Source organism: Perognathus longimembris, chromosome 4, assembly GCF_023159225.1.
Source record: "Perognathus longimembris pacificus isolate PPM17 chromosome 4, ASM2315922v1, whole genome shotgun sequence".
In the NCBI taxonomy this organism is placed as follows: domain Eukaryota; kingdom Metazoa; phylum Chordata; class Mammalia; order Rodentia; family Heteromyidae; genus Perognathus; species Perognathus longimembris.
The window spans coordinates 49,846,078-49,873,372 of NC_063164.1; the positions used below are offsets into that span (position 1 = coordinate 49,846,078).

At 38.8% G+C, this 27,295-nt stretch overlaps 1 protein-coding gene across 1 annotated transcript in view; it reads left to right on the plus strand.

The window, feature by feature from the left end:
• Window positions 1-13,622: 13,622 nt before the first annotated feature.
• The window catches only part of Ola1 (Obg like ATPase 1), a 116,647-nt gene continuing 102,974 nt past the window's right edge, over window positions 13,623-27,295 (plus strand). The window contains exons 1-4 of the mRNA XM_048345229.1: window positions 13,623-13,781; window positions 15,133-15,233; window positions 24,087-24,230; window positions 26,699-26,826. Coding sequence (XP_048201186.1) covers window positions 15,133-15,233; window positions 24,087-24,230; window positions 26,699-26,826 — 373 coding nt within the window. The 5' untranslated portion in view covers window positions 13,623-13,781. The remainder of the gene's footprint in view (window positions 13,782-15,132; window positions 15,234-24,086; window positions 24,231-26,698; window positions 26,827-27,295) is intronic.

Genomic DNA, 27,295 nt, shown 5'->3' on the forward strand with positions numbered 1-27,295 from the left:
CCAGGGAAAACAAAACAACCAAAAAGCCTAGCCTCCAAACAAAAACCCTAACAGAAACAACAAACAAGCAGAGAACATTTCCCACTTGTGAATATAAGCCATTTCTTTTGAATGGGATGAATGGTAGAAAATAGAGCCAACAGTCTAGGGAATCCAGGACCATTACTATTAGCAAGCAGCACTGGACTATAACCAGGGAACTTCCTATAATCTCAGAGTTGCAGAGGATGACAGCATGTGTTCAGTTAAATTTCAGAATTGCTATGGTCTGGAGACTGTTATATAGCTCCTATTCCTCCAGTCTCCCCCTACTCCCAATATATTAGCATAGAATCTTGCTTTGTAGCCCAGACCACCTCTCTCCTTCTTTGCCTTTCAAGTGCTGCAAGTATAGGCAGGGGCACCAGTCCTGGGCCTTGAAGTCAGGCCTGCAAGCTGTTCTTGGCTTTTTTATAAGTATGTATGCTGGTATTAGGGCTTGAACTCTGGGGCCTCGGTACTGTCTCTAAGTTCTTTTGCTGAAATCTAGGGCTTTAACACTTGAGCCACAGCTCCACTTCTGGCATTTTGGGTTTAATTAGGATAAGAGTCTCATGAAGTTTTCCTGTTCAGGCTGGGTTCAAACAGTGGTCCTTAATTCTCAGCCTTCTGAGTAGCTAGGAATACGAGCATGAGCCACCAGCACCCAGCTTTCCTGAACTTTTTTTTTTTTTTTTTGCTTAAGGCTAACACTATTACTTGAGCCACAGCTCTATTGCTTTCTTTTCTTTCCTTTCCTTTTCCTTTTTTTCTTGCTTGATACAAGACTGCAAGGGAAGAGAACTCATAATAACTGTAGAATGCTTCTTTTTGTGCCAGGTAGCCTGCTATACATATCACTTTTCTCCTTGAGAAGGAGGTCGTCAGATTAAGAGATCCTTCTAAGACAGGTATGATGGTCAAAATGACACAGCTAGTTCAGCATTCATATCTGGAGTGTCTGGTTCCAATGCCTATGTTCTTTCTAGTATACCAAGACACTCACCAACGCTTTATTTAGTTTAGTGCTATTGGGAATTGAACCCGGGACTTCTACCACTCTACCACTAGAACTCTACCACTGGAACTATACCTGCAGTAATTTTGTTTTGATTTTGTTTTTGAGACAGGGTCTCATCATGCTTTTTCCCAAGGCTGGTTTAGACTTGTGCTCCTTCTTCTGGAATTAATATCATGTACCATCATGCATGGCCCTGTGAAGTTACATTTTGCTTTATGTTAAGCCTGAAGTTTTCCAAATTATAAAGTATTAGTGGTATATGCCTATAATTCTAGCACCCAGAAGGCTGAGACAAAATGTTCATGAGTGTAAGAACAACCTGAGATACTACCTAGCAAGATTCTATATAAAAAAAGACAAAGAAGGCTAGTGTGGAAATGTTGTATATATTATTAAGATGAAACAAATCTTTATTTTATATATAATACTAATTTGTAATATAAATATATGTATTACATATACATAACACATATACAATACAATATAAAACATACTATATGTTCAGTACTACGTAGCTATAAATATTGCATACATATTCATTCTTAAAAATATAGTCAAATCCTCATAATTTCAATAGACTTGTTAAGCTTAATTTCTTCTTTTAGATATTTAATTCAAGTAACAGGAAATTTTATTTGTCACCTATTTGATTATATAAAATTCTACTGCATTTCTGTGGAAAAATCTTGTTACTTATATGGTTCTTTGGCTTTAAGCTGTTTAACACTGTGACAAATTCCTATTCATTACATTGTACTTTCTTTAAAGTTAGCACTTGTGGCAGAGAGATAAAATGCAACAGAAGACAGATGCATTTGATAGGCACAACATTTCTGAAATTTTGACTTTTAAGGAAATCATGTGAATTTGAAGACTAACATAAAAAGAAATCCTCAAACAGCATGAAATTTCTGCTTCAAAGCTCTATATCCAAGATGGAATCTGTGGATGAAGAATAGTGACATTTCTATACTTTCCCAAGATAGCTCATTTCAATTTATTCAAAATTATTGGGTAGTTATATTTAGCTTATAATTCTATACAAAGAAGTCCCTTAGCATTTTCTATAGGAGGATAGTTTTATATAAATGTGAACAATGGTTTGGGGCCAAATTTGTTCTTTTTATTTGCATATTAGGTGATCAGAATTTGGCCCATTTGGCGGTTATTTTTCCAGTTGGTCAGAACTTCACTACACTTGTGTGTGTTAATTGTTATTGTTGTTGGAAACAACAATAGCAGGAGTCTGTCAGGCAAGGCCATTTAAGTAGGAGCAGGTCTCTGCCTATGGCCACCATGCCTTATGCTCTGTACTAATCACAGCAGCTACAGTGTCTCTGTGATGGAGTTATGTTTTTGTATTCTCTAAGACTTGTCCCTGATTTTGCTTAATTTCATTTAACCTCTATAACTCAGCACAATGCCCCTTACCTCCAGGAGGTCCTTCCCTGATTTGCAGTCTTGGTGCCACTCTGCAATTGTTTTTTTTTTTTTTTTTTTTTTTTTTTTTTTTTTTGTCTTGTCAGTTGTGGGGCTTAAACTAAGAGCCTGGGTGCAGTTCCTGAGCTCTTTTACTTAAGGCTAGCACCCTACCACTTTGAGCCACAGCTCCACTTCTGTTTTTTTTTTTTTTTTTCTGGTGGTTAATTAGAGATAGGAGTCTCACTTACTTTCCTGGGCTGGCTTCAAACCACAAACTTCATCTCTCAGCCTCCTGAGTAGTTAGAATTACAGGTGTGAGTTCCCAGCATCCAGCTGGCCTATCAGTTTGGACAGTAACTGATACTTTGCCATATTTACCACTTATCCCTTTTTTTTCATTGTTTTTTTTTTTTTTTGCTGATACTTGGACTTAAACTCCGGACATGGTATTCTACCACTTGGGCCATAACTCTACCTTTGGCTTTTTGGTAGTTAACTTGAATAAGAGCTTAAGAGTGTCAGGGATTTTTCTGCCTAGACTGGCTTTGAACCACAATCTTCAGATCTCAGCCTCCCTGAGTAGCTAGGGTTACAAGTGTGAGATGCCAGTATCCAGCTGGTATTGAAGTTTGAAATCAGGTTTGAACCACTGAACCACAACCCTCATCTATAGCTTCTAAAAGCAAAATTCTAACAATTCTCTTGTCATTTTACCTTTACTTTCATATATTTTATGAGATATTCTTTCCCATATTATCCACTCTATCATTAGCACTACTTCCTTAATATCATCTAATTGGTAAACCTTGGAATTTTCTAAACTATTTTTCTGGGTCCCAGTGGCTTATGCCTGCAATCCTAGCTACTCAGGAGGCTAAGATCTGAGGTATGTGAGAAAAGCCATCTTTTCTATCAAAGTGGGTTTCTTCCTTTCTATCAATCTTATGAAAATTGTTTCTCCCAAAAGTTCCTGTTTTGGCCATGTGGCTTGGCCATAGTTAATTGCATTTTAGTTACAACCTTTTGCTACTACACTTCAATTAAAATACCCCATTACAAATTCATTGAATTTAGTTACATCCTGTTTCTGTTAATTAAGCAACGTTATTTTGCAGAGTATGAAAATCAAAGCAGAGGAGCAGGGCTTGCCAGTTTAGGGACTTAAAGGGAACAGCTTGTCTGCTCTGTGTATTTGTCAGATTTTTGGTTGGTGGCTTACTCTTCTGCAGAAGTAAAGTGCCATGCTGAGTTCCTTTGGAAGTTGGTGCCTTGATTTCTATGGGACATCCCAACATCCTAAGGCATATGTAATGGGAACAAACTACTAAACTGGTTTATATTTGGTTTCTTGAAGTTAAAATTCAAACAATGCCAACAGAATCTATGTTATTGTCTGTTGGGGACTCAGTTTTGGCCTTGGTGGAGGAAGGGCGCCAAGAGTGAGACGCTGCCCTTCCCCCAGCCCTGGGACAGTGTAACAGCGAGTCCCTCCCACCTTCCGGCCTCAACCAGAAGAGAAGACCCTGCCCCTGGGGGAGACGAACACAAGCGTGCCACCATGATAGGGATTGTCCAGCCCACAAAGGAAGTTTCATGACATCACCTGATGGGCATCCCGGCTTAGCCAATGGCCTAAGTCCTTCCCATTCCCGCCATTACCGCTATATAAACACCCCTCCCAATTAAATCCTTTGAGACTCATTCAACCATCCAACCGGCTCCCCATTATCTTTGTCCTGCAGTTCCTGACACATTATTGTTAGGTCCTCTCCCTGAGGGCTCCATGTAGATGCCCCCACCTCATTAAGTCTCCACCCTGGGTAACCTGCAGACCTGGAGGCAGTTACCTCCCCTTTCCCTGAGGTCACATCCTAATCCACCTGGCCACACCCCTTGCCCCTGCCCTAGATATAAGGCAGGGCTGGGTGGGGGTTGCTCTCTCTCTCTCCTTTCTCTAGGGCCATGGATCATCTTGGCCACAGGCCAGTAGTTCGGTAATAAACTTTCTTTCCTGCCTGAATACCGCATGGTGTTCTCCTTTACCGGCTACCTACTTTAAAAACCTAACATAGCCACGCGGTACTCCGGGTTGGTGGTAGTTAACTGGAAATGAAAGTCTCACAGACTTTTCAGCCCAGGCTGGCTTTGAACTACAATCCTCAGATCTCAGCCTTCTGAGTAGTAAGGATTACAGGTGTGAGCCACAGGCACCTAGACTGTCCTGACTTTTTGTCCATTTTTTAAACAGGGTCTTACTATGTAGTACAGGCTGGCTTTGAACTTAGAATCTTCCTGCCTCAGCCTCTCAAGTGCTTATATCCCCACCTCTGGCTTTTTTGGTTATAGTAGTGCTCTAAAACACATGCTATGCTTTTTCCTCCCTCCCAATTAAACCTTGGTAACCACGGATGTTTCACATCTTCCCTAGCTGTGCCTTTTTCCAGAAGGTTATTTATTGGAAATCATACAGAGGACAGTTTTTTTCAGATTGGACCCTATCTTCTCAATATTTGATAGTTTTGTGTTTTTTTGGTTTTTTTTTTTTAGCACTGAACAATATTCCATTATCTGAATATACAATTTATATATTCAGTCATCTACTAAAGACTATTTGTTGCTTCCAGGTTTTGGCAATTATGCATGACGGTACATGAATATCCACAGCCACATTTCTGTGTGGACATACTCCTTTGACTACATACAAAGGCATGCAGTTGCTGGATTGTATGGTGAGAGGAGTTTTGAAGAAAACTTCCCAACTGGAGGTACCATTCTGTATTCCCACCAGTGATACAGGAGAGTTCCTTCTACACTATATCTTCACCAGCATTTAATTTTTCAGTGTTCTGATTTTGGGCCATTCTAAGAGGTGTCTAGTCGCTTTTTATTTATTTTGAATCTCTACTATTAGCTAGACTGCATTGTTTTCTATGTATAAAAGACAAGTTGCCTACTGTGGGAAAAACTTGTTTAAATAGAAAGTATGAGAACTCTAAAGTCAGATGGAAATTGTTTTATGCAGCTTAACAGTTACTAACAATGGCATTAAAATAAAATTGCCTAACCTTTTACAGATTTGGGGTCCTTAGCTGTAAAAGGATTGTAATAATAGACATTTATAGGAATCCTGAGCAGTAAATTGGGTGGTACAAATGTTAAGTGGCCAGCATAGTGTCTAGCACACAACAGCATTTTATAATCAAGGTATGCTTTGATATGAATGTCTCCTACAGGCTCATGTGTTGAAAGCTTGCTCTTAGTTGGTAGTGCAAGAAACTCAGAGTAGGTCATTGAGGGAATGTCCTTAGGGGATAGAGTTTCCATGAGACAGAGTTTCCTCTGGCTATCTGACCCACTGACCATCATCTTAAACTTCTGAAATCATATGCTAAAAGAATTCCTTCTTCTTTTAAGTTGCTTATATCAGATATTCTGTCATAGCAAAGAAGTTATCTTCTTTTAGTCTAAAGTACTTTTTTTTTTTTTAATCGTGGGGATTGAACTCAAGGCCAACATTCTACCTTTTTTTTTTTTTTGGCCAGTCCTGGGGCTTGGACTCAGGGCCTGAGCACTGTCCCTGGCTTCTTTTTGCTCAAGGCTAGCACTCTACCACTTGAGCCACAGCGCCACTTCTGGCCATTTTCTGTATATGTGGTGCTGGGGAATCGAACCCAGGCACTCTTGCCACTAGGCCATATCCCAAGCCCATTCTACCATTTTGAGCCACAGCTTGACTTCTGCTTTTCTGGTGGTTAATTGTGAACAAAGTTATCAGAGACTTACCTGTCCATGCTGTCTTTGAACCGTGGTCCTTGGATCTCAGCCTCCTGAGTACCTACAATTACAAGCATGAGCCACCAGCGCCTGGCCTAAAATACTCCTTAAGACAAACAGAAACAGAAAAAAATAGTTTGACCATGAAAATAATTGTTAGTATATTTCTGTTTCTTCTCTTCATTCTTTGGCCATTGGCAAATGTCTGGAGTTCTGTTTGCTAACAGAGCATCCTAAAGATGATTTCTAGAAGTAACTCTCAAATTATTTCTCAAGTTCACTCAACAAAACAAGATACTAACCCAGCACCTGTAGCTCATGTACATAGTCCCAGTTAGTCAAGAGGCTGAGATTTGAGGATTACACTTCAAAGCCAGCATGGGCAGGAAAGTCCATGAGACTTTTTTTTTTTTTTTTTTGCCAGTCCTGGGCCTTGGACTCAGGGCCTGAGCACTGTCCCTGGCTTCTTTTTGCTCAAGGCTAGCACTCTGCCACTTGAGCGACAGCACCACTTCTGGCCATTTTCTGTATATGCGGTGCTGGGGAAATGAACCCAGGGCTTCATGTATTAAAGGCAAGCACTCTTGCCACTAGGCCATATCCCCAGACTGAGACTTTCATCTATAGTTAAACACCAAAAAGCCAGAAATGAAGCTGTGGCTGAAATGGCCACCAGCCTTGAGCAAAAAATATAAGGGACAGTGTCTAGGTCCTTAGTTCAAGCGCTAATACCAGTACAGAAAACAAACAACAGCAACAACAACAACAAATACCTTACTTACTTCTATGGTTCTTAGCTTTGGAATTCCTCTAGACAGTGAGACATACAATGGGAGCAATGCTTTCTTTAGGATTGGTGATCTTTGCTCCTTATTAGATAATCATTTCCTTATTTGTTAGTATTATAATGGAAAGGGAAGTGCTGGGAATAAGGCTTAGTGTGGTAGAGTACTTGCCTTGCATGAATCAAGCCCTGAATTCGATTATTATTTTTTTTTACCATGACAACTTTCTACTCATCCTACATCACTAAAATTTCCAGGTTGCTCTCCTCAGAGTGCACATTCTACAGATCTTAATGTATATGATGTCAATAAGTATGTACAAATGACATAATGCTGGGTTATAGATCCCTAACAGATCTTTTCATTTCAAAACTTTATTTAGTGTATATTAGCAAAGTATTTCCTACCTGAATGAGTAGGCAGTGCTTCCTAAACATATCGGAACCTGGATGGGATATCACTGTTCCATACAACACATTCTGGGAAACAGTATCTTACAATATTTTTTTTCTGTACTGTGGATAAACCCCAGAGACTTATGCAAGCTAGGCAAGTGCTTTACTACTGAATTATTCTCTGAGCCACAATATCTAAGAATTTAAGACTGCAATTGAGAGAACATTGGATAAATGTACCTCCAAGATACACTGATACCTCTCAGGAGAGTGTAAGTTATCTGTCTTGGCCACTGAAAGCCCTGTTGGGCTATCAGTAATAGAAACCCAATGTAAACTAATTTAAACAGGAAATGAAAGATCTTGGTAGAACCCAATGCTATCTGACAGAGTCTTAAGGTCAGAAGATATACAGGCCTGTAGAAGAAGATAACAGAGAACTTAGAACTTGTGGTTATTATTTGATTATTCTCTTCTCTTTCCTCAGGAATATATCTATATATTATATATATTTTATATGATTTATAATACATTAATTATAATATAATCAATATATCGATAGAACATGTTATATGTTAGATATATCAATGTTATGCATTAACATATTATATTAATATAGATATTTATTTGATATTTTAATTATTTTACATAATAAATAATATAAATTATATATAGATTAAAGCCTGGGATGGAGTAGGGGCTCAAGAATACTAATTAAGTGGGGTTGGGAGAGATGGGGGAATATATAGAAGGGGTGACATTGATCAAGATGCTCATAAACTGGTATGTTGAACTGAAACCTCTCTGTAAAGCTACTTAAAGAGAATAAAAATAAATTTATTAAGAATATAAATTTAAACAGTGCAGGAGGTATCACAATACCAGATTTCAAGCTCTACTATAGAGCCATCATAACAAAAACAGCCTGGTATTGGTATAAAAACAGACCTGAAGACCAATGGAATAGAATTGAAGATCCAGAAATAAAACCGCACTCTTACAGTCAGCTGATATTCGACAAAGGAGCTAAAGACATACAATGGAAAAAACATAGCCTCTTCAACTACTGGTGCTGGGAAAACTGGGCAGCCATACGTAGAAAACTCAAAGTAGACCCTAGCCTATCACCATGCACCAAGATCAACTTAAAATGGATCAAGGACCTCGACATCAGACCTGAATCCTTGAACTTACTGAAGGACAGAGTAGGAAAGATGCTAGAACTTATAGGCACAGGAAGGAACTTCCTGAATAGAGTCCCAGGGACACAATAGATAGGGGAGAGACTCAACAAATGGGACTACTACAAAATAAAAAGTTTCTGCACAGCTAAAGACATAGCCACCAAACTAGAAAGACAGCCAACCATATGGGAAAGGATCTTTACCAGCACAGCAACAAAGGCCTAATATCTGTCATCTACAGAGAACTCAAAAAACTAAGCCCCTCCAAGCCCAGTAAACCAATTATGAAATGGGCAAAGGAGGTAAAGAGAGACTTCACAAGAGAAGAGATAAAAATGGCAAAGAAACATATGAGGAAATGTTCAACATCCCTGGCAGTAAAGGAAATGCAAATAAAAACAACCCTGAGATACCACCTCACTCCAGTTAGAATGGCCTTTATTCTGAAATCAGGCAACAACAAATGCTGGACGGGGTGCGGGGAAAGAGGAACCCTTCTCCATTGTTGGTGGGAGTGCAAATTAGTACAACCACTTGAGAACAGTATGGAGGTTCCTCAAAAAGCTCAACAGAGACCTACCCTATGACCTAGCCATAGGCATCTATCCTGAACAACAGGCCTCAGGATATCAAAAAGACATCTGCACCTCCATGTTTATCGCTGTACAATTCACAATGGCCAAAATATGGAAACAACTCAGATGCCCCTCCACAGATGAATGGATCCAAAAAGTATGGTACCTATACACAGTGGAATACTACGTAGTGTGTAGAAATATTGGTATTCTCAGGGAAATGGTCAGAGCTTGAACAAATAATGTTGAGTGAGACAAGCCTAGAACACAGAAAACAAAGGGGCATGATTTCCTTGATATATGACTGTTAAGGTGGAGGGAGGGGGAGACAGTAGAGACCAGGTCTGCGAAACCAAAAACTTCTTGTCAAATGGTATTTCCCACAGGTTTGGGTGAGCGACCATACATTATGTAACTAAAACCAAACAACTACTCAACATATAAAGGTCAAAAATAGACCTCTCAGCGGATCACAATAGCTTAAAAGCTATGTATGTATGTTCATATAAGACAAGGATAAGCAAACTCTATTGTTGACGTTACATTTAAAGTCCTAGGTGAATTTCCTTTGGCGTATGCCACGTGGCTACTGTATATGTTTTTGGTACACTGTGTATTGTATATATGTCTACCTGATCTAGGGAAGGGAAAGAAAAACAGGGTGTAAGATATCACAAGAAATGTACAAACTGCCTTATTATGTAACTGTACCCCTTTTGCACAACACCTTGTCAAAAAATTTAATAAATTTAAAAAAAGAATATAAATTTATATGTATACCAATAAAAATGTTAATATAAAACTCTAAATATATGGGTCTATTTTCTATGGCAGAAAGCTTAGAAAAAATTGATACAGGTAACAGAGATAAACGCTATTTAATAACTATATAGGGTAGCTTTTTGTAAGCTATCAGTAACATTCGTAGGACTAAATTTCTCTTTCAGTGTAGTTACTATTATTTGGTTTTGTTATGTCTGTAACAGAGGTAGCGGTGTTCCTATGGTTTGGTTCAAGATGGTCTCCCAAGATGGTGTCATATATTGGAACTTAGTTCTTAGGGTGGGAATGTTAGGTAGTAGAATATTTGAGAGGCCAAGCCTAGTACATTAGGTCACTGGAGGTATTGTCCTCTGAAGAGATTAAGGTAGTTCTTATGGGACTCTGGTATATTCTCCAGAGAGGTTGTTATATTTAAAAAAAGAAAAAGAGCCAGACTAAGATAAGTAGTACATAACCTAAGTTCCAGTGGCTCAGGGAGCTGAGGTGGTACACTCGAGCCCTTTAGTTTGAGACCAGCCTGGGCAATATAGTGAGATACTATCTCAACAAAAGAGAAGAGCATAAGAGGTAGATTTTGTGCAAAAGGCTCAAGTCAAAGTCACTTTATTAGTTTGATACTAAACTCTTAATATACTGTTTCTTTCACTGAATCTTCCTTTGCCACCTACTTTTCCAATAGTAGGCAGCCACTCTATTATTCTTTGGAAACTGATTACTTTATTAGTAGAGTGATAGAGAGATTTCAAATATATAATCTCAACCTACCTGGCATATTGGGCCCTCGGTAGAACTTTAACACTAAACTATGAAAACTAAATTTTTCTTTTGACTACAAATCCCCTCTGCCCACTCTTCCCTGTGACTGTGAGCTGGAAATGGAGTCCTGTTTTTAGAAAACTGTTAGTAGAAGCAACTTGTGTGTGTGTGTGTGTGTGAGAGAGAGAGAGAGAGTACACTAGGGCTTGAACTCAGGCTTAGGTTCTCATTCAGCTTACTTGCTCATGGCTGGCATGCTACCACCTAAACAACAGCCAATTCAGCATTTAACTGGTTAAGTAGAGATGGCATCTCAGACTTTTGGCTTTTGATTGAGATCCTCTAGATCTCAACCTCCCCAGATAGCTAGGATTATGTGTGTGAGCCACTTCTCAAACTGCCTCGTTCACAGAAATTTGGGTGACCTGCTTTGACAAAGCACTTTAAATGTGGTCAAAAGTGTAAGTAAGAAAGATATAACCATCAAAAGAGGAACAGGTAATTGACTGAAGGACTTGATAGTGTGAATTTAAGAGAATGGGTAGATTTGAGATGGAAGAAGTAGCTAAATTTAGCCAAAAGATAGTGATAAATCGAAGATAATTCCACTACTCCACAACTGGGGAACATTTTCAATTAGTACTGGAGTGGCTGGCTGCCGGGTAGAGAGGGCTCTTTGGGACTTGAGTTTTCAAGGTAATGGTTATTCTCTGTATCCATAAGCAGCAGTGTGAACCCAACTTCACTACTCAAATAGCAACAAAGAATTTTAGGACCTATTTTTTTAGGGACATTTATGAGAGTTATACTAAAGGTGGCTACCAAAGGTTTACTAGCTGGCTTGCTTTATTATTATTTGCAGCTAAAGTGCTTCTCAGATACGTACTTATTTTGATGGCACAATGTTTAGAATTGTCTAAAATATAAATAGTGTAATATTTATGAGTGATCAAGAAAATAACAACGATTGAAGGGACGGCATCCATCAAGATGCACTGTACTTATAATGTTCTCATAATATAGAATTGTAACCCCTTTGTATAACCATGTAATATAACAAAAATTTTTTAAAAAGAAAATAACATAAGCTGGACACAGGTGTCTCTCGCCCGTAATCCTACCTACATAGGAGGCTGAGATCTGATGATAACAGAAGCCAGTCAGTCTGTGCAGAACACTCCAGGAGACTCTTATCTCCAGTTAATTAAAAAAAAAAAAGGCAGAAAGTGTTGTCGTGTCTTAAGTGGTAGAGCAGTAGAAAAGCAAAAGAAACAGTGTTCAGGCTCAGAGTCAAGTCCCAGGACTGGTAGAGACAAACAAAACAGAACAGCCAAACACACAAATTAAGTCAAGCTGCCTGTATCTTTGACAGTTTCCAAAATTACAAAGAGCGCTTACATTTACTTACCTCAGTACATTATTCGTAGGGCTCATAGGAAAAACCTTAATGTAATAACACTATAGAGAACAGCTTAGTTGCAGTTGCTGCATGTTAAATTCCTATTAAAAAGTATTCTGAGCCAGGCACTGGTGGTTAATGGCTGTAATCATTCCTACTTAGGAGGCTGATACCCGAGGATTGCATTTAGAAGCCAGGCTAGGCAGGAAAGTCCTTGAGACTCTCATCTGCAACTAACTACCCAAAGTTGGAAGTCGAACTGTCTCATCTACAACTAACTACCCAAAGTTGGAAGTTGAACTGTGGCAAGCACTAGCCTTGAGCAAAAAATGCTCAGAGACAATGTCTAGGCCCCAAGTTCACCCCCAGAAACTGTAAAAAAAAAAAAAAAATCTGTCTGACAGGGAACACAGAATGGAATTTGAAATCTGTTTTTTTGTTTGTTTGTTTGTTTTTTTGCCATTTCCTAGTTGTGTGACTTTTCTGATATTGAAACCTCATCTTGAAATTGGTAGTAATAACTCCTTTGCATTATTTAGTAGCAAATAGTATGCTAGAAGAAGGCTTGGGTATTAAGTATGTTTATTACAAGTTGAATGTCTATTGAAGGATTGCACCTAAATAAAATAAATGCCTTCTCCAGTGAGCTTTTGGAGTTTTCTGCAGGTGTCTAAGAGTGGGCTAAAGCTTAATACGCACAGCAAGCTACTAAGTGCGAGCTTCTCCTGTAGGTGCTGGGTACTGCAGCTACAGCTTCCTACAGTTGTCTCACTGTACCCTCACTTTCAGTTGCTGTACAATGCTTCTCAACTGCCTCATTTTGTCGAGGAAACTGAAGCCAGTAGAGTTCATGTGCCCAAGGTCACACAATTAATAAATGCAAATCCAGATAGGAAACTGTTTCCTGAATTTTAGAGGCACCTATTCTCAATCACAGAGAAAAAGAAAAAAGGAGGACGTGTGTGTGTGTGTGTGTGTGTGTGTGTGTGAGTGAGAGAGAGAGAGAGAGAGAAAGAGAACGCGACGAGCGCACGAGAGAGCTGACTCCTTAAAGTCATTCTGAAGGAACCCTTGGCTCCCAAGCCTCCCTTAACCCCTTTTCCCTTTAAGAAAGTTAATTTTAACAACTTCTCACCCCGTGGAAGAAAGTTAAAAGGAAAAGGAAGTCGGTTTAGGGTCGTGTTCTCCGCGGAGGAGGCCGAGAGCGGCCGTTCACTCGACTTTGGGCGGCCTAGACCTCCGCGTTTAAGGTCAGGACCCCAGGATTCCCAGCCCAGCGGGCGGAGTCGTGCGGGCCGGCAGCGCGAAGTGCGCAGCCAGGCGGAAGCGTTGCGTGCGGCCCAGAAGCCCACGTGCTGAGAGGACGGAAGACGCGCTCTCAGCCTCCAGCGGGCTACGGCACCGTGTCGCCACGCCCACTCAGATCCCGCCTCCACCCTGGTCCCGCCTCCTACGGTCTCTCGGGCCAATGGGCGGGGTCCGAGGAGGGAGGGAGCGCAAGGCGTGCGCGCAGGTGCCGCCCGACCCGCCTGTTCCGTCGCCTCCGCCGTCGTGCGTGCCTTTGGGTGGAGGGGCCGGGCCTGAGCTTTCTCCGCCTTCCTCCCCGCCTCCGGCAGCCGGCAAGTCTCCCTCTGTCTGGCACCCCGTGTCACCCTCTTCGCTGAGCACGGTGAGGCCTCCCCCAGGGAACTTGCGGGCCCTGCGAGTTCCTCGGCACTCGGGCGGGTTGCACTGAGGTTGGCGCCAGGCCCGGCCCGGCGGCCGGGAAAGGCCCAGGGCAGCGGGTGGCGTGGGGTATGGGGATGAATGAGGCGCTCTAGGACTAGGCCGCAGGTCCAGAAAGCGGCCGGTTCCTCGTCGTCGCACGCCCTGGGGTAGCCTTCCCCAGAGGCAGGTCGCCCGCGGTCTTAGACCTGAGGGGGAGGATGTTGGGCGAGGGCTCGCGCTGCCCCGGCGGCCAGCCACCCATCGGTAGGGGTAGGCCGAGGACCGGACCGGCTTTGCTCATAAAGCTATTTTGGAGGCCTCGTTTGGCCCTGGAACAGGTGTCAGGATCCTGAGAAGGAAGATCCTTCCCTTCAGACAGAGGTTGGAATATCGCTTGAGGAGCACGGCTACAGCGTGGTCCTAGGAGATCCAACCCAGCTACCAGTCAGGGACAGTTTTAGTTCTCAGCTTCTAAGACGTTGAGGTTCCCAGCGATTCCGGTTTGCAGATTAAGGTGGGATCAGTTCCTCACGGGGAAACTTGGAGCCCGAAGTAGCAAGAGGAGGAGAAAGTTTGACAAGTGAAGCAGGAGGTTCAGTAGCCTGAGATTGAGGCTACTGCCCCGAGGCAGAGCTTTTTGCCTAGCATGCATAAAACACTGGGTTCAATCCCTAGCATGGGGGGGGGGGGAGTTGAGCGGATAAATTTATGATTAGGGATAACCAGAGTATAGATTTTGGAGGCTGCTTTTGAAGACTGATGACTTTTGAAGACTTGCTGTGTTAAATGTGTTAGAAACTTGGTTTGAAGACTCCAATAACATGTGTTCATTCGTACAGAAAAATGGAATTGTGGGGAAATAGGGAAGGACAGAGTCCAAATAGAGGAATGGTTTGGTGAGAGGTGATTTAGATGTTGGTGTTGGTAGAATGGCATTTCTTTGATTTTCATTTTTGTACCTGCTTCCAGACACCTTCATTCAAGTAGCAATTTGTCAGACCAAGAAAAGTGGTGTGTATATTTGTATACTGAGGCTTGCACTGAGGCCTGAGCATTGTTTCCTAGCTTTTTCACTCAAGGCTGGTGCCATACTACTGGGCCACAGTTCCACTTCTGTCTTTCTGGTGCTTTATTGGAGATAAGAGTCTCGGATTTTCTTGCACAGTCTGGCTTCGAACCTTGATCCTCAGATCTCAGCTTCCAGAGTAGCCAGGACTACAGGCATGAGACACTGGCACCTGGCTTCTCCAACATGATGAAATGTGTCTTCGTCTACAGGAATAGTAAAAGGTTTTGTACTTTTGTTATTTCAGATGCCCCCCAAAAAGGCAGGTGATGGAATTAAACCACCTCCAATCATTGGAAGATTTGGGACCTCACTGAAAATTGGTATTGTTGGATTGCCAAATGTTGGGTAAGTTGATATTGGGGATTTTATTTTGTAAGTATTTTAGTTCTTGTTATAAGATTGGAGACTCATGAGGTAAATAAAATTGAAATTGGAGAAAGGGGCTATTGGGAATGTTGTAAAACTAGGCTTTAGATATATTTCAGTTTTGCTTATCTGCAAATCCTGTATTGAAAGTTGAGTTGCTTACATTGTTTTGCTAAATGCAGAGGAAGAAGAATTGAGAATTAAAATATCAATGAACCAGATTATCTATATTTGCTTAAAACACTGTTGGGAGATGCATTGTATTGCATTTGATTGGAACTGGCATAGTTTAAAATTGATTTTGTTTGGTGCCTTGGCTATGTGTAGGTTGGCTACCTAGGTTAGCCATCAGAGGCCATACATTAGGCTAGGCTATGAAGTAGTTTTTAAAAGTCTTGGGCTGGGAATATGGCCTAGTGGCAAGAGTGCTCGCCTGGTATACATGAAGTCCTGGGTTCCATTCCTCAGCACCACATATATAGAAAAAAAGGCCAGAAGTGGCAGTATGGCTCAAGTGGCAAAGTGCTAGCCTTGAGCAAAAAGAAGCCAAGGACAGTGTTCAGGCCCCGAGGGGTTCAAGCCCCAGGATTGGCAAAAAAAGAAAAAAAGAAAAGTCTCATAAGTTAGATTTGAGTTAGATTTGGTTCCTGGGAGATCAAGTCTCATATGGGTGAATTGTTACTGGAGAAATGGCTAATAACTTTGAATATGAAATTAGAAATTGCTTGGTAAAAGGTTCTTGCAAGAGGTATTAAAATCTGAAAGCTGTAAGATCAAACTGATCTCCTTGGTAAATTTTAAAAATTAAAGTGGATCATGTATTTGCAAATAAGTGACAGGAAATACGTGTTGAATTTATAGTATATATCTATCCACATGTACCTTAACTTTTCACTCTTCAGTACTTTCCATTCTATTATATACCTTTTCTAATCTTAAGATGTGAACTGTCTTCAAAGTGATTAGGTGATGAAGGTAACAGGGCATTTTGGCCTTTAGATTGGTGACAAGCAACCATCTTGTTCTGTGTATTCCTTGGAGCTCCTTTAATAGAATCCTAAGTGATCAGAAAATGATATGATCAAATATGACAGTTCTTAGCCTTTTTTAATGTAAATCATGAACTAGTGTAGTTGTCCTAATTTCAGTCTTTCCCTAGAGCTGGAGTGGTTTACATTTTGAAGGGGTTTCCTGCTGTGGTATAGTCTGCTTGCAAAGTAAGACTAAATAGTGGAAATAGAAGCAAAACAGTCAAGCACAAGTGCTATCAGTGAGTTTGAAAGCAAGATATGATGTTTATTGTGAGTTCTTTGCCCTAGTTCACTGCAGTCAATACAACTTTACTTCAAATGAGACTTTTTTTTTACAGCAGTCTTAAGTTTTCTTATAAACTTTTTAGCCATAGGGTTTATCAAGTGAGTTAAAATAACTTGAAATGTTCTATTATTCAGTGTAAATGTGCTGTATATGCTTTTAAGTTAAATATTTCTCCTCTTCAGTCTTACTGAGGTATACTTTGCAAGTAATAAAATTCACTATTTGGGAGGGGGATGCTTGAGGTTGAACCCAAGGCTTTACACATGCAAATGCACATAGATGATCTCAGGGCCTCAGCACCTTCCCTGACTTCTTTTTTGCTCAAGGCTAGCACTCTACCACTTGAGCCACAGCACCACTTCTGGCTTTTTCTATATATGTGGTACTGAGGAATCGAACCAAAGACTTCAGGTATACAAGGCGAGTACTTTTACCACTAGGTCATATTCCCTGCCCCAATCCTGTTTGTTTTTAAAGCTCCTTTTTGTAGAATGATTTCTCTTTATTGAACAATATCAGATAAAGTTCTTTGTAAGAAACATAAATTCTGGCAATTTTAAACTAGAGAAAAAGTCTTACTGGAAGGATAGAATAGAAGAAACTGAACCTTAGAAAGTACAGGGGCCAGGAGATTTCTCATCTCTTGCTACTGGTCCTAGATTCAGATTTAGACCAGGCAAACAGGTCTGATAGTACACATGTAACTCTGAATAGGTCCACAGGAAACATATTGGGAAAGAGAGGATAGCCTTTTAAGGTCCTAGTGGTACTGCGTAGAATCCCAACTACCAAGATTGAGGCAGGAGGATCACCAGTTGGAGGCTAGTATTGGTAAAGGGTAACCTTGAGACCGTTTCAAAACAAAATAAAAAGAAAAGGGCTTTAGGTGTAACAAAAGTGGTGGAGCTGCTTGCTTAACATGTGCAAGGATTGGGTACATAACCAGTACTGGAAAAAACAAACAAAAAACCAAGGACATTCAATCAATATAGAAACCATTTAAAGATTCCTTTGATATTAGATACCTGAGCGAATATGAAGGTTTGCTTTTTAGTTTACGACTAATTACCGGTAAACTAAGAGGTCATATTATAACTATTATAATATTTTAAAAATACTACATAACAGTCTGTCCTGAGTGGTTTATACCTATCTAATAAACTATTGGGCACACATCCATTAGAATTTTAAATTTCATGAAGGTGGGGATTGTGTTGTTCCTATATATTCATATATTTCTAGTGCCTAGATTGGTGTTAGTAACATAGTAGGTATCCAGTAATTATTTGTGGAAGGCAGTAATTGTTTGTCAATGGGATAGTTTTCTTCCTTTTGATGACTGTGTTTAATATAAACAGACCTACTTGTTTTTCAGGAAGTAGAAAGAATATCTCACTAGGAGTATGGAGATTTTGTTTTTAGTTCTGTCCTGCATTTTCTTATCTCAGTGACCCTTCATTAATTAGCTCCTCATCAACCAATGTATTATTGTGAGTTTGAACTTTTGGAGAAACTACATTTTGGAATTCCAGACTTTTTTCGGGATAAGTATTGTTGTTACCACTGCATTGATGGGATTAAATTTAATTAAGAGTGTAAAAAAAGTCAGATAATCTTTTCTTAAAGCTTTTTTAATGTGAATGTGTGTGTTTAATAGTCATATTGGCCACTTTACTCAGTGGATCTGCTTTATGAAATCCTCAGCAACTCAAGCTCCTTTCAGTTCTTAGCACAGCAGTCCTTAGAATGTGGCCTTATTCTTGCGGCTAAGCTGTTTTGAATTCCAGGCAACAGTCTCTGTTTTACCTGTAAACTGCCACACTACTTTTCCTGCCTCTAGAATTTAGGCAAAGAATTTAGGTTCTAGGAAGGCTAGGAATATAGTCTTTATTTTGACAAGTATATGTTGAATTAACTCCATTATCCTGAAAGAAGGGAGAATGGATATTGGAGGGCAGCTAGTACACTCTGTAAGGGGGACATGGAAGTAATTACCTTGCTTAGCTGATGCTGCTGGGTGCTATCCTTTAGCTTCTTTGCTCAAGGGGGGGGGGTCACTCTGAGCCCCCCACTTCCTGCTTGAGCCCCAGCTCCACTTCCTGCTTTTTGGTGGTTAATTGGAGATAAAAGTCTTATGGGCTTTCCTGCCTGGGCTGGCTTCTAACTGCTATCCTCTTTTCTTACCTGAATCATTGCAGCAATTTCTTAATTGAATTTTCAGGATATTTATTACTATTAAAAAAAAATCGCTGGGTTTTGGTGGCTCATGCCTGTAATTCTAGTAACTCAGGGGGCTGAGATCTGAGGATGGCCAACCAGGACGGGAAAATCCCCTTCAGACTTTTATCTCCAATTAACCACTCAAAACCTGAAAGTGGTGCTGTGGCTCAACTGGTAAATCGCTAGCCTTGAGCACAGAGAGGCTCAGGGACAGCACTCAGGCCCTGAGTTCAAGCCCTGCAACCCCCCAAAAAAACAACACCAAAAAAGAAATCCTTTCTTTAGTTTCCAGTACCATCAAAAAAACAAACAAAAACAAATACTTGATTTAATTTAGGAAACATGTGTATCAGATTTTCACATATATATATCATGTAATCAGTGTATCAGGATATAAAATATATATCAGTATAAAATATATATCAGTATCAGGATATAAAAATTGCTTGCATGTACCCATTCCTACTCTATTCTCCTCCCCAAAAGGCTCATATTTTAATCTCTATCACCATAGATTGATTAGTTTACCCCCAACAGTTGGAATCATGAACAATGTACTCTTTATGTCTTTTAACTTGTGTCTAAGAATATGCACTTTGCCCATCTTTTTCTTTGTTGTTGTTTTTTTTTTTGGCCAGTCCTGGATCTTGGACTCAGGGCCTGAGCACTGTCCCTGGCTTCTTTTTGCTCAAGGCTAGCACTCTGCCACTGAGCCACAGCGCCACTTCTGGCCATTTTCTGTATATGTGGTACTGGGGAATTGAACCCAGGGCTTCATGTATACAAGGCAAGCACTCTTGCCACTAGGCCATATCCCCAGCCCTTTTTCTTTGTTTTTGTTCAGGTTCTGGGGCTTGAACTCTGGGCCTAAGCACTGCTCTGAGATTTTTTGTTTTTGCTCATGGCTAGTATTCTATGACTGCTGAACTATAGATCTACTTCTGGCTTTCTGGTGGTAAGAGTCACTCATTCTTTTGGACCAGGCTGCGTTTGAATCCTCAACTCTCAGCTTCCTGAGTAGCTAAGACTATAGATGTGAGCCATGGGCTTCTCATTCTGTTGTTGATGGGCATTTGCGTTGTTTCTGTCTTTTGGCTATTATGCATTAAAGCTGCTTTGTGATCTCTCTCTCTCTCTCTCTCTCTCTCTCTCTCTCTCTCTCTCTCTCTCTCTCTCTCTCTCTCTCTCTCTCTCTGTTTTGTGCTGGTCCTGGGAATTGAATTTAGGGCCTGGGTGCTATCCTTGAGCTATTTTACTCAAGGCTGGTGCTCTACCATTTGAGCCACAGCTTCTCTCTATCTCTATTTCAACTCTTTCTTCCTCCCCTTCTCCCTTCCTCCTCTCCTTTCCTTTCCTCCCTCCTTTCCTTCCTTCCTTCCTCTTCCTTGCCCATACTGAGGATTGAAATCAGGGCAGCATATTTGCTTAGTTGTCTACCACTTTAGTCATACTCTTTCTTAGCCCTTTTACTTCTCAGTGTTCAATGCTGTTGCCCTGGCCTGCCTAGAACCACAATTGTTGTATCTGTGCCTCCTGTGTAGCTGGGATTATAAGCATATACCACTACACCAAGCTTGATTTTGGAATGGTGATGTCTAGTAACTTTTGTGTGTATCATTTGGGTTTGAATTTTGGGCCTCATGCTTCCTAGGCAGGTGCTCTTCCATTTGAGCCCTCCCTCCCTCCCAGCCCACTTTAGCATGGGCTGGCCTGAGATCTTCTGTATTTCTACCTTCCAAGTAGCTAGCATCACTGGCTTGGAATACCATGCCCAGTGTCTTCAAGCATTCTAATGAGAACTCTGTTGTCATTTTAATACTGGTTCTTCAACAAAATGGTTCTGTTTCTGGTGGCTGCCTTTAAAATCTTTCCACTGACTTTCAACAATTTGATTTTCTAGTGCTTTTGTGTGGTTTTTCTTATGCTGCTTTTCCTTGAGATATGTTGAGATTTTAGGTTTATGAGTTTATGGTTTTCATTAAATTCATAAACTATTTGGCTAGTTTCCCGCCCCCCCCCCCCCATCCTGGGGCTTGAACTCAGGGCCTGGGCACTGTCCCTGAGCTTCTTTTTGCTCAAGGCTAGTACTCTACTACTTGAGTCACAGTGGCACTTCCAGCCTTTTCTGTTTATGTGACACTGAGGAATCAAACCCGGGCCTCGTGCATGCTAGGCAAGCACTCTACCACTAAGTCACATTCCCAGCCATAGCTAGTATTTAAAAAAATACATTTTATGTATTTCATGTGGCTCCCTGTCTAAAACTTCTAATACATGTATGTTAGTTCCCTAGATAGCATCCCAGTGAAGGTCTAATTATTCAACAACTTTTCTGTTTGTGTGATTCATTTGTATAATTTTTATAGTGGCTAATCTGCTGTTAATCTTATCAAGTGTATTTTTCATTTCAAATGTATTTTTCTTTTTCTTTTGTCTCTTTTTTTGGTACTGGGGATTGAACCCAGAATGTTGCACTTGCAAGGCAAGCACTTTGCCACTGACCTACCTCCCAGCCCTTCAAATGTATTTGTCATTCAAAAATTCTCACTAGGCATTTTTCATTATTTTTCTCTTCATATCCTTCAGAAAAACTAGAAAATATTATATTACAAAATTTATGACATTTGTTTGCCAATTCCATCATTTCATATTACTGTATTTGTATTTATTGACTTTTATTCTGTCTTGGTAGATATTTTTCTGCTTTTTTGTGTGCCTGGAAATTTTTATTGGATTCTAGATACTGTAATCCCATCCATCCTTGTACTTGAGTTTGAACTTTAGGCATTTCCAGCCTTTTCTGCTCAAGGCCAGAGTTAATGCTACTTGAACTACAACTCTACCTCCAGCTTTTTGCTGATTAATTGGAGATAAGAATCTTTGGAATTTGTTTGCCCTGGCTGACTCTGAATTGAGATTCTCATATCTCAGCTTCCTGAGCAGCTAGGATTATAGATGAGTGCTATCAGTACCTGACCAGATACTACAAATTTTATGCTAAATTTTATTATATTCTCATAAGAAATGTTAAGACTTTGGTCTGGCACTTCATAACTTTGATTGCTTTAAGGTTTTCTAGTGACAGGTTGCCTAGGGAAAGATGCCAAGGAATTCTTTGTACTTTTGAGGGGCAAAACCCATTTACTAGTTAGAGAAAAACATTTACTAATGCTTAATCTTGATATTCTTAAATTATACTTTCCTTTTGTAACAAGGAAAGTATAACTAGATTGTGGGTACAGAAACATTCTTTTCTTTTAATTTCACTAAACTGTAACATAACATCGGAAATAGCTTTCTTCCGTATTCTTGCCCCAGATTAATTTGCCCTAGGAATAATAACACATGCTATAAAATTATTTGATTTGTAATAATCTATTATAGCTATTCTTGTTAATACTCAGATTGACCTTCTTTGGCTAAAGAGCCTATTTTTGTTGGCTCTAAAGTTTGTACATATATATACATATATATATATATATATATATGTATTTATTTATTTTTTGGCCAGTCCTGGGCCTTGTACTCAGGGCCTGAGTGCTGTCCCTGGCTTCTTTTTGCTCAAGGCTAACACTCTTCCACTTGAACCACAGTGCCACTTCTGACCTTTTTGTATGTATGTGGTGCTGAGGAATCGAGCCCAGGGCTTCATGTATATGAGGCAAGCACTTTTGCCACTAGGCCATATTCCCAACTCCAAGTTCTCTTTACCCTGGGTCTTGTGTTACCATTGCAGATCTTGAACTCCTGGGTTCAAGTTGTCGCTTCCTCTCAGGCATATTTAAAACACAGAGTTCTACACTAGTAGACCTGATAAGAAGCCTGAGGGTACCTGTCTTTTGTCTCACTGATTTGTTATAGGTGGACATTTGAAAACAATTGATTTGACTAAAAGTATTCTAAGCAAATCACAATAATTTATGTGTGTATTTTAGCCACCATTTCTCCTTAATTCTGAAATGTTTAGTCTGCAGTAACAATATTTAAAGACCTGTGGGTGGATACAGCTTTGTATATTGTTAAAACATAGTTTCACTAGTTGTACTTAGAAAAGCCTTGGTTATTGCTTTTGTGCATCATCCTTTTATAGGACTGTATAAAGGGACTGGTTTAACTGTTCAATTAGATGAGTTAACTGTAGTAAGTACAGATTTTCCTGATGAATATAAGCTAATTGGATGTCATCTGAATAGACATTTTTACCTTACAATTTTTTTTGAAAAGAGAGAAAAATAGTTATCCATAATTCATTCATGCTACAACTGTCTTTTGTATTTATTAAATTTTGTCCATATGCAAATGTTTTTATGTAAGAATGACCAACCAGAGTTAGCAAGCATTGGTCTCATGATACCAAGTAATTCTTAGCCATTTCCTTAAATCTTTAATTAAAACAAAAACAGATTATAGAATAGTAATTCTCATTTTAAAATCTTTTTGTATACTACAGTTGGAGCAAGGAAAAATAACCATAGTAAATTTTTTACTGTCTTTGTTACAAATGCAGTTGAAAAGTAGTGCAAAACAAGTCAGCAAGCTTCTAAAAAAAAATCCCATTTTCTTTTGGATTTTGTTTTATGGTTTTTGACACTATTTATAAATGTGGCTAGTATTAATATGAATTTGCATCCTCAAAAGACATTAGTGATAAGAATTAGTCATTAGTCACCAGTTTATTCCATATTAATTATTTTATGTTGATTTAAGTATTTTTTCATGCCTTAAAAAATACATATTTTGATTTTCACAAAGCATAATTTTAGACTTACCAGTAATCCTTGTAAGTTAACAGTCCAAACCGCAACCTACCATTTCTGACTCTGAATTCAGATTGCTTGAGATATGATTGTCCTGGCTAGATACATGTCTTTCAACATTTCATGCTAGGGAAGGTTATGTTAGATATAGGTGAAATGATACTAGTCCAATAGATATATTATGAAATAATGTATTTTTTATTTTTATTATAAAATGTGGTACACAGAGGAGTTACAGTTGCATAAGTCAAGAGTACATTTCTTTTTAGACAATGTCATCCTTTCCTGAAATAATATATTTTGTGATATGATATGAGACTAGCTATTGTTTATAACATTCTTTTCAAGCTCCATATATATTGAGTTAGAAATATAACCTAATTATAAATTATATCTTGTAATTTTATTCATTTCTTGTTGTAAAAATGTATTATTCCTCAACCTCTAACTTTGTAGATTGCTTTGTATTCCTCATAGATATTAGTTGAGCTCTGAAACATGAGTTTAAGAATTGGTTGAATTTTTTTTTTAATTTTAGGAAATCTACATTCTTCAATGTATTAACTAATAGTCAGGCTTCTGCAGAAAACTTCCCATTTTGTACTATCGATCCTAATGAGAGCAGAGTACCAGTGCCAGATGAAAGATTTGACTTTCTTTGCCAATATCACAAACCAGCAAGGTAAGAAGTATTTTATGGCATTGTTTATTTGGTGTCAGCTGAGTAAATACACTTAAATGGTATGTTTAAAATCAAACAGAAGTTTTCCTTTAAAATATTATAGAATATTGCTTTAAATGATTATAAAAATAATATTGAGCCAGGCACTGGCAGGTCAATACCTGTAATCCTAGCTACTCAGGATGCTGAGATCTGATGATTATTGGAAGCCAGCCAGGTAGGAAGACTTTTACCTCCAACTAACCACACACATAAGAACAAACAAAAACCCTGGAGCTGGCCAGCCCAGTCTGTCATAATAAGACTCATTATCTCCAATTAACCACTCAAAAACTGGAAGTGGATATGGCTTAAAGAGCTTGAGTGATAGCCTTGAGTGAAAGTTTAAGTCCCACAACTGCCTCCCCTCAAAAAAAAAAAAAAAAAAAAAGAGAAAGAAAAAAAATCTTAAACAAACCCTGGAGTGAGGCTCTAGTTCATGTGATATAGATCCCTAACTTTGAGCTTAGGGACAGTGTCCAAGCTCAGAGTTCCAGCCCTATTGAGTATGGAGAAAGGGGACAGGAAGGATGCACCAGTTAGCAAACATTACCATTATTTTTTCTGAGAATTATGAAGTAGTGACATTAGTCTATATTATGTGAAAATTACAGTATATGTTAATGTCCATAGGAAAAAGTATATATTGAAGATTACAAACGAATTGATGATTATCTCTGGGTAGTTGAATTTCCAAATGAGTTTTACTGAGGATTGGGTCTAGAGCCACTGCAGATACTAAAAGTTGCTTAAATAGAGTGGTTGTACCATTTTATGCATATAGCCTCTGCACATTCTTCTTTATCCCTTAAACCCTTTCTAGATTTCTTATAATTCCAAATATAAATGCTATGTAATACATATTGTTTATTGTTTAGGGAATAATGTCAAGAAAATCTGCACAGGTATAATACAAATGTAATTTTTTCTTGAATATCCTTGATCTCTGCTTGCATCTGAGGATGCAAAACCTGTGATAAGGAGAGCTGACCATATTCTTAATTATACTATAGTGTTTTGCATTTTTTTACAGTATACTTATATTACATGTTTAATTAGAAAAATATTTTTTAGTAGGGAGAAAATAATGTTATATGGTTCACAGTAGGAAGTTCAGACAGTAGGGAAATATATAATGAAAGGAATGAAAAATCACCTCTACCGTCCTGATATATATAATAGGTATAAATGCTCTGGGAAGTATATCCTATCATGCTTTACCCTAAATATGTTCACCTTTATTGGAATAAGATTTATTTCACTAAGAGTACTAATATCTCTTTAGATTAAAAATACAGATTTAAATAATTATTAATGACACTTCCATTTTGTACTGTTAATATGAGTATGCTATAGCTTACTTACCATTTCTCTATTTTTGAGGATTTATTTTAGTTTTTCACTATTTTGAAGTACTGATAAATTCCAGGTTTCTGTCTCTAACCCTGTTGAGTTCCAGACATATCTAGGTGTTTTCTTGTTGGTATTTGGATGTCTAGAAAGGTGCCTAACATGGTTCTTCTTTCTTCTTTTTTTAAAAAACTGGTCCTGGGGCTTGAACTCTGGGCCTGGGCTCTGTCACTGAGGGTTTTTTGCTCAAGGCTAGCCCTCTACCACTTGAGCCACAATGGCACTTCCAGTTTTTTCTGAGTAGTTTATTGGAGATTTCCTGCGTGGGCTGGCTTCCAATTGTGATCTTCAAATCTCATCCTCCTGAGTAGCTAGAATTACAGGCTTGAGCACCTGGCCCCAACATGGTCTTTTAATTACACTATTATGTATCAAATTTCTTCTTCAGGACTTCATAATTTAATATTATCTTCTTCGTTGCTTAAATCAATGTCCAGAATTAATCTTTGATTCTTTTTTTCCCCTGTCCCTCCCCATATCAAAGTATATAACCCTATCTAAGGGTTGTAGCATTTGTTGATTTTATTTTCTATTTTTGTGGTGATAAGACCCAGAGCCTCATTCCTGTTAAGACACATGCTAACACAGTGATTACTGTGATGATTTTTAAAATGGCCATTTTATGATTCCATCATTCCTTGTTTGTTAGTTATCATTGTAAAGAAAAATTTTCTTATCTTCATGTATGAGTACATTAGATTAGTGTTACTTGGTTTGTTAAACTGTCAAAAAATTAATTTGATGCTTAAAATCACTCCACAAGTTGTCTTAGTGCCCTTTTAAAAAAATTTACCTCTGAAAGATTTATATAAAGGCTACAAAATTATATAGAGTGCTTGAATATCCATGAATATCCTTTATTGAACTTTTGAGAATAAATTGCAGACATTATGACATACTATACTTCAATCCTTCAATTTTTATTTACTAAATATATGAACAGTGTTCTATGTAACCTCAGCAAACTATCAAAATTTGAACATTGACTTATTATAACGAAGCCATCCTTTGTATTTCAGCAAAATTCCTGCCTTTCTAAATGTAGTGGATATTGCTGGTCTTGTGAAAGGAGCTCACAATGGGCAGGGCCTGGGAAATGCCTTTTTATCTCACATTAGTGCCTGTGATGGAATCTTTCATCTAACACGTAAGTACAGTTATTCAGTCAATAATTTCATTCAGATTAGTATTTTCTTTCCATTATTGCTCAAATAAAATTAGAAATGACTGATTAATAGATTGCTTTGCAAGATGAAATCTTGAGTTTGTTAAATTTTAACTTTAATGCAACTTAGTATCATTTTCTCTCCAGAAGATTTATTCTAGAGCAAGTATATGCTGTGCTGACATTATATTCTAATTAATTTTATTCCATTTTGGATCAAAGCCTGAGAATTGTTTCTTTGTGGAACCAAATGTTGATTGAAAAGACATTTTGAAATTTTCGTTATGTGTGTGTATCTTTGTCTATCATGCAGATATTGAACTCATGACTTGTGTATGCTCAACAAATGTCATATTACAAAGCCACATATTTAGCCCTAAGGAAAATAAGTTGTGTGATTTTAATTGTACTCTGTTTTTTTATGAATTGAAAAAGCTGAATTAAAGAGAAG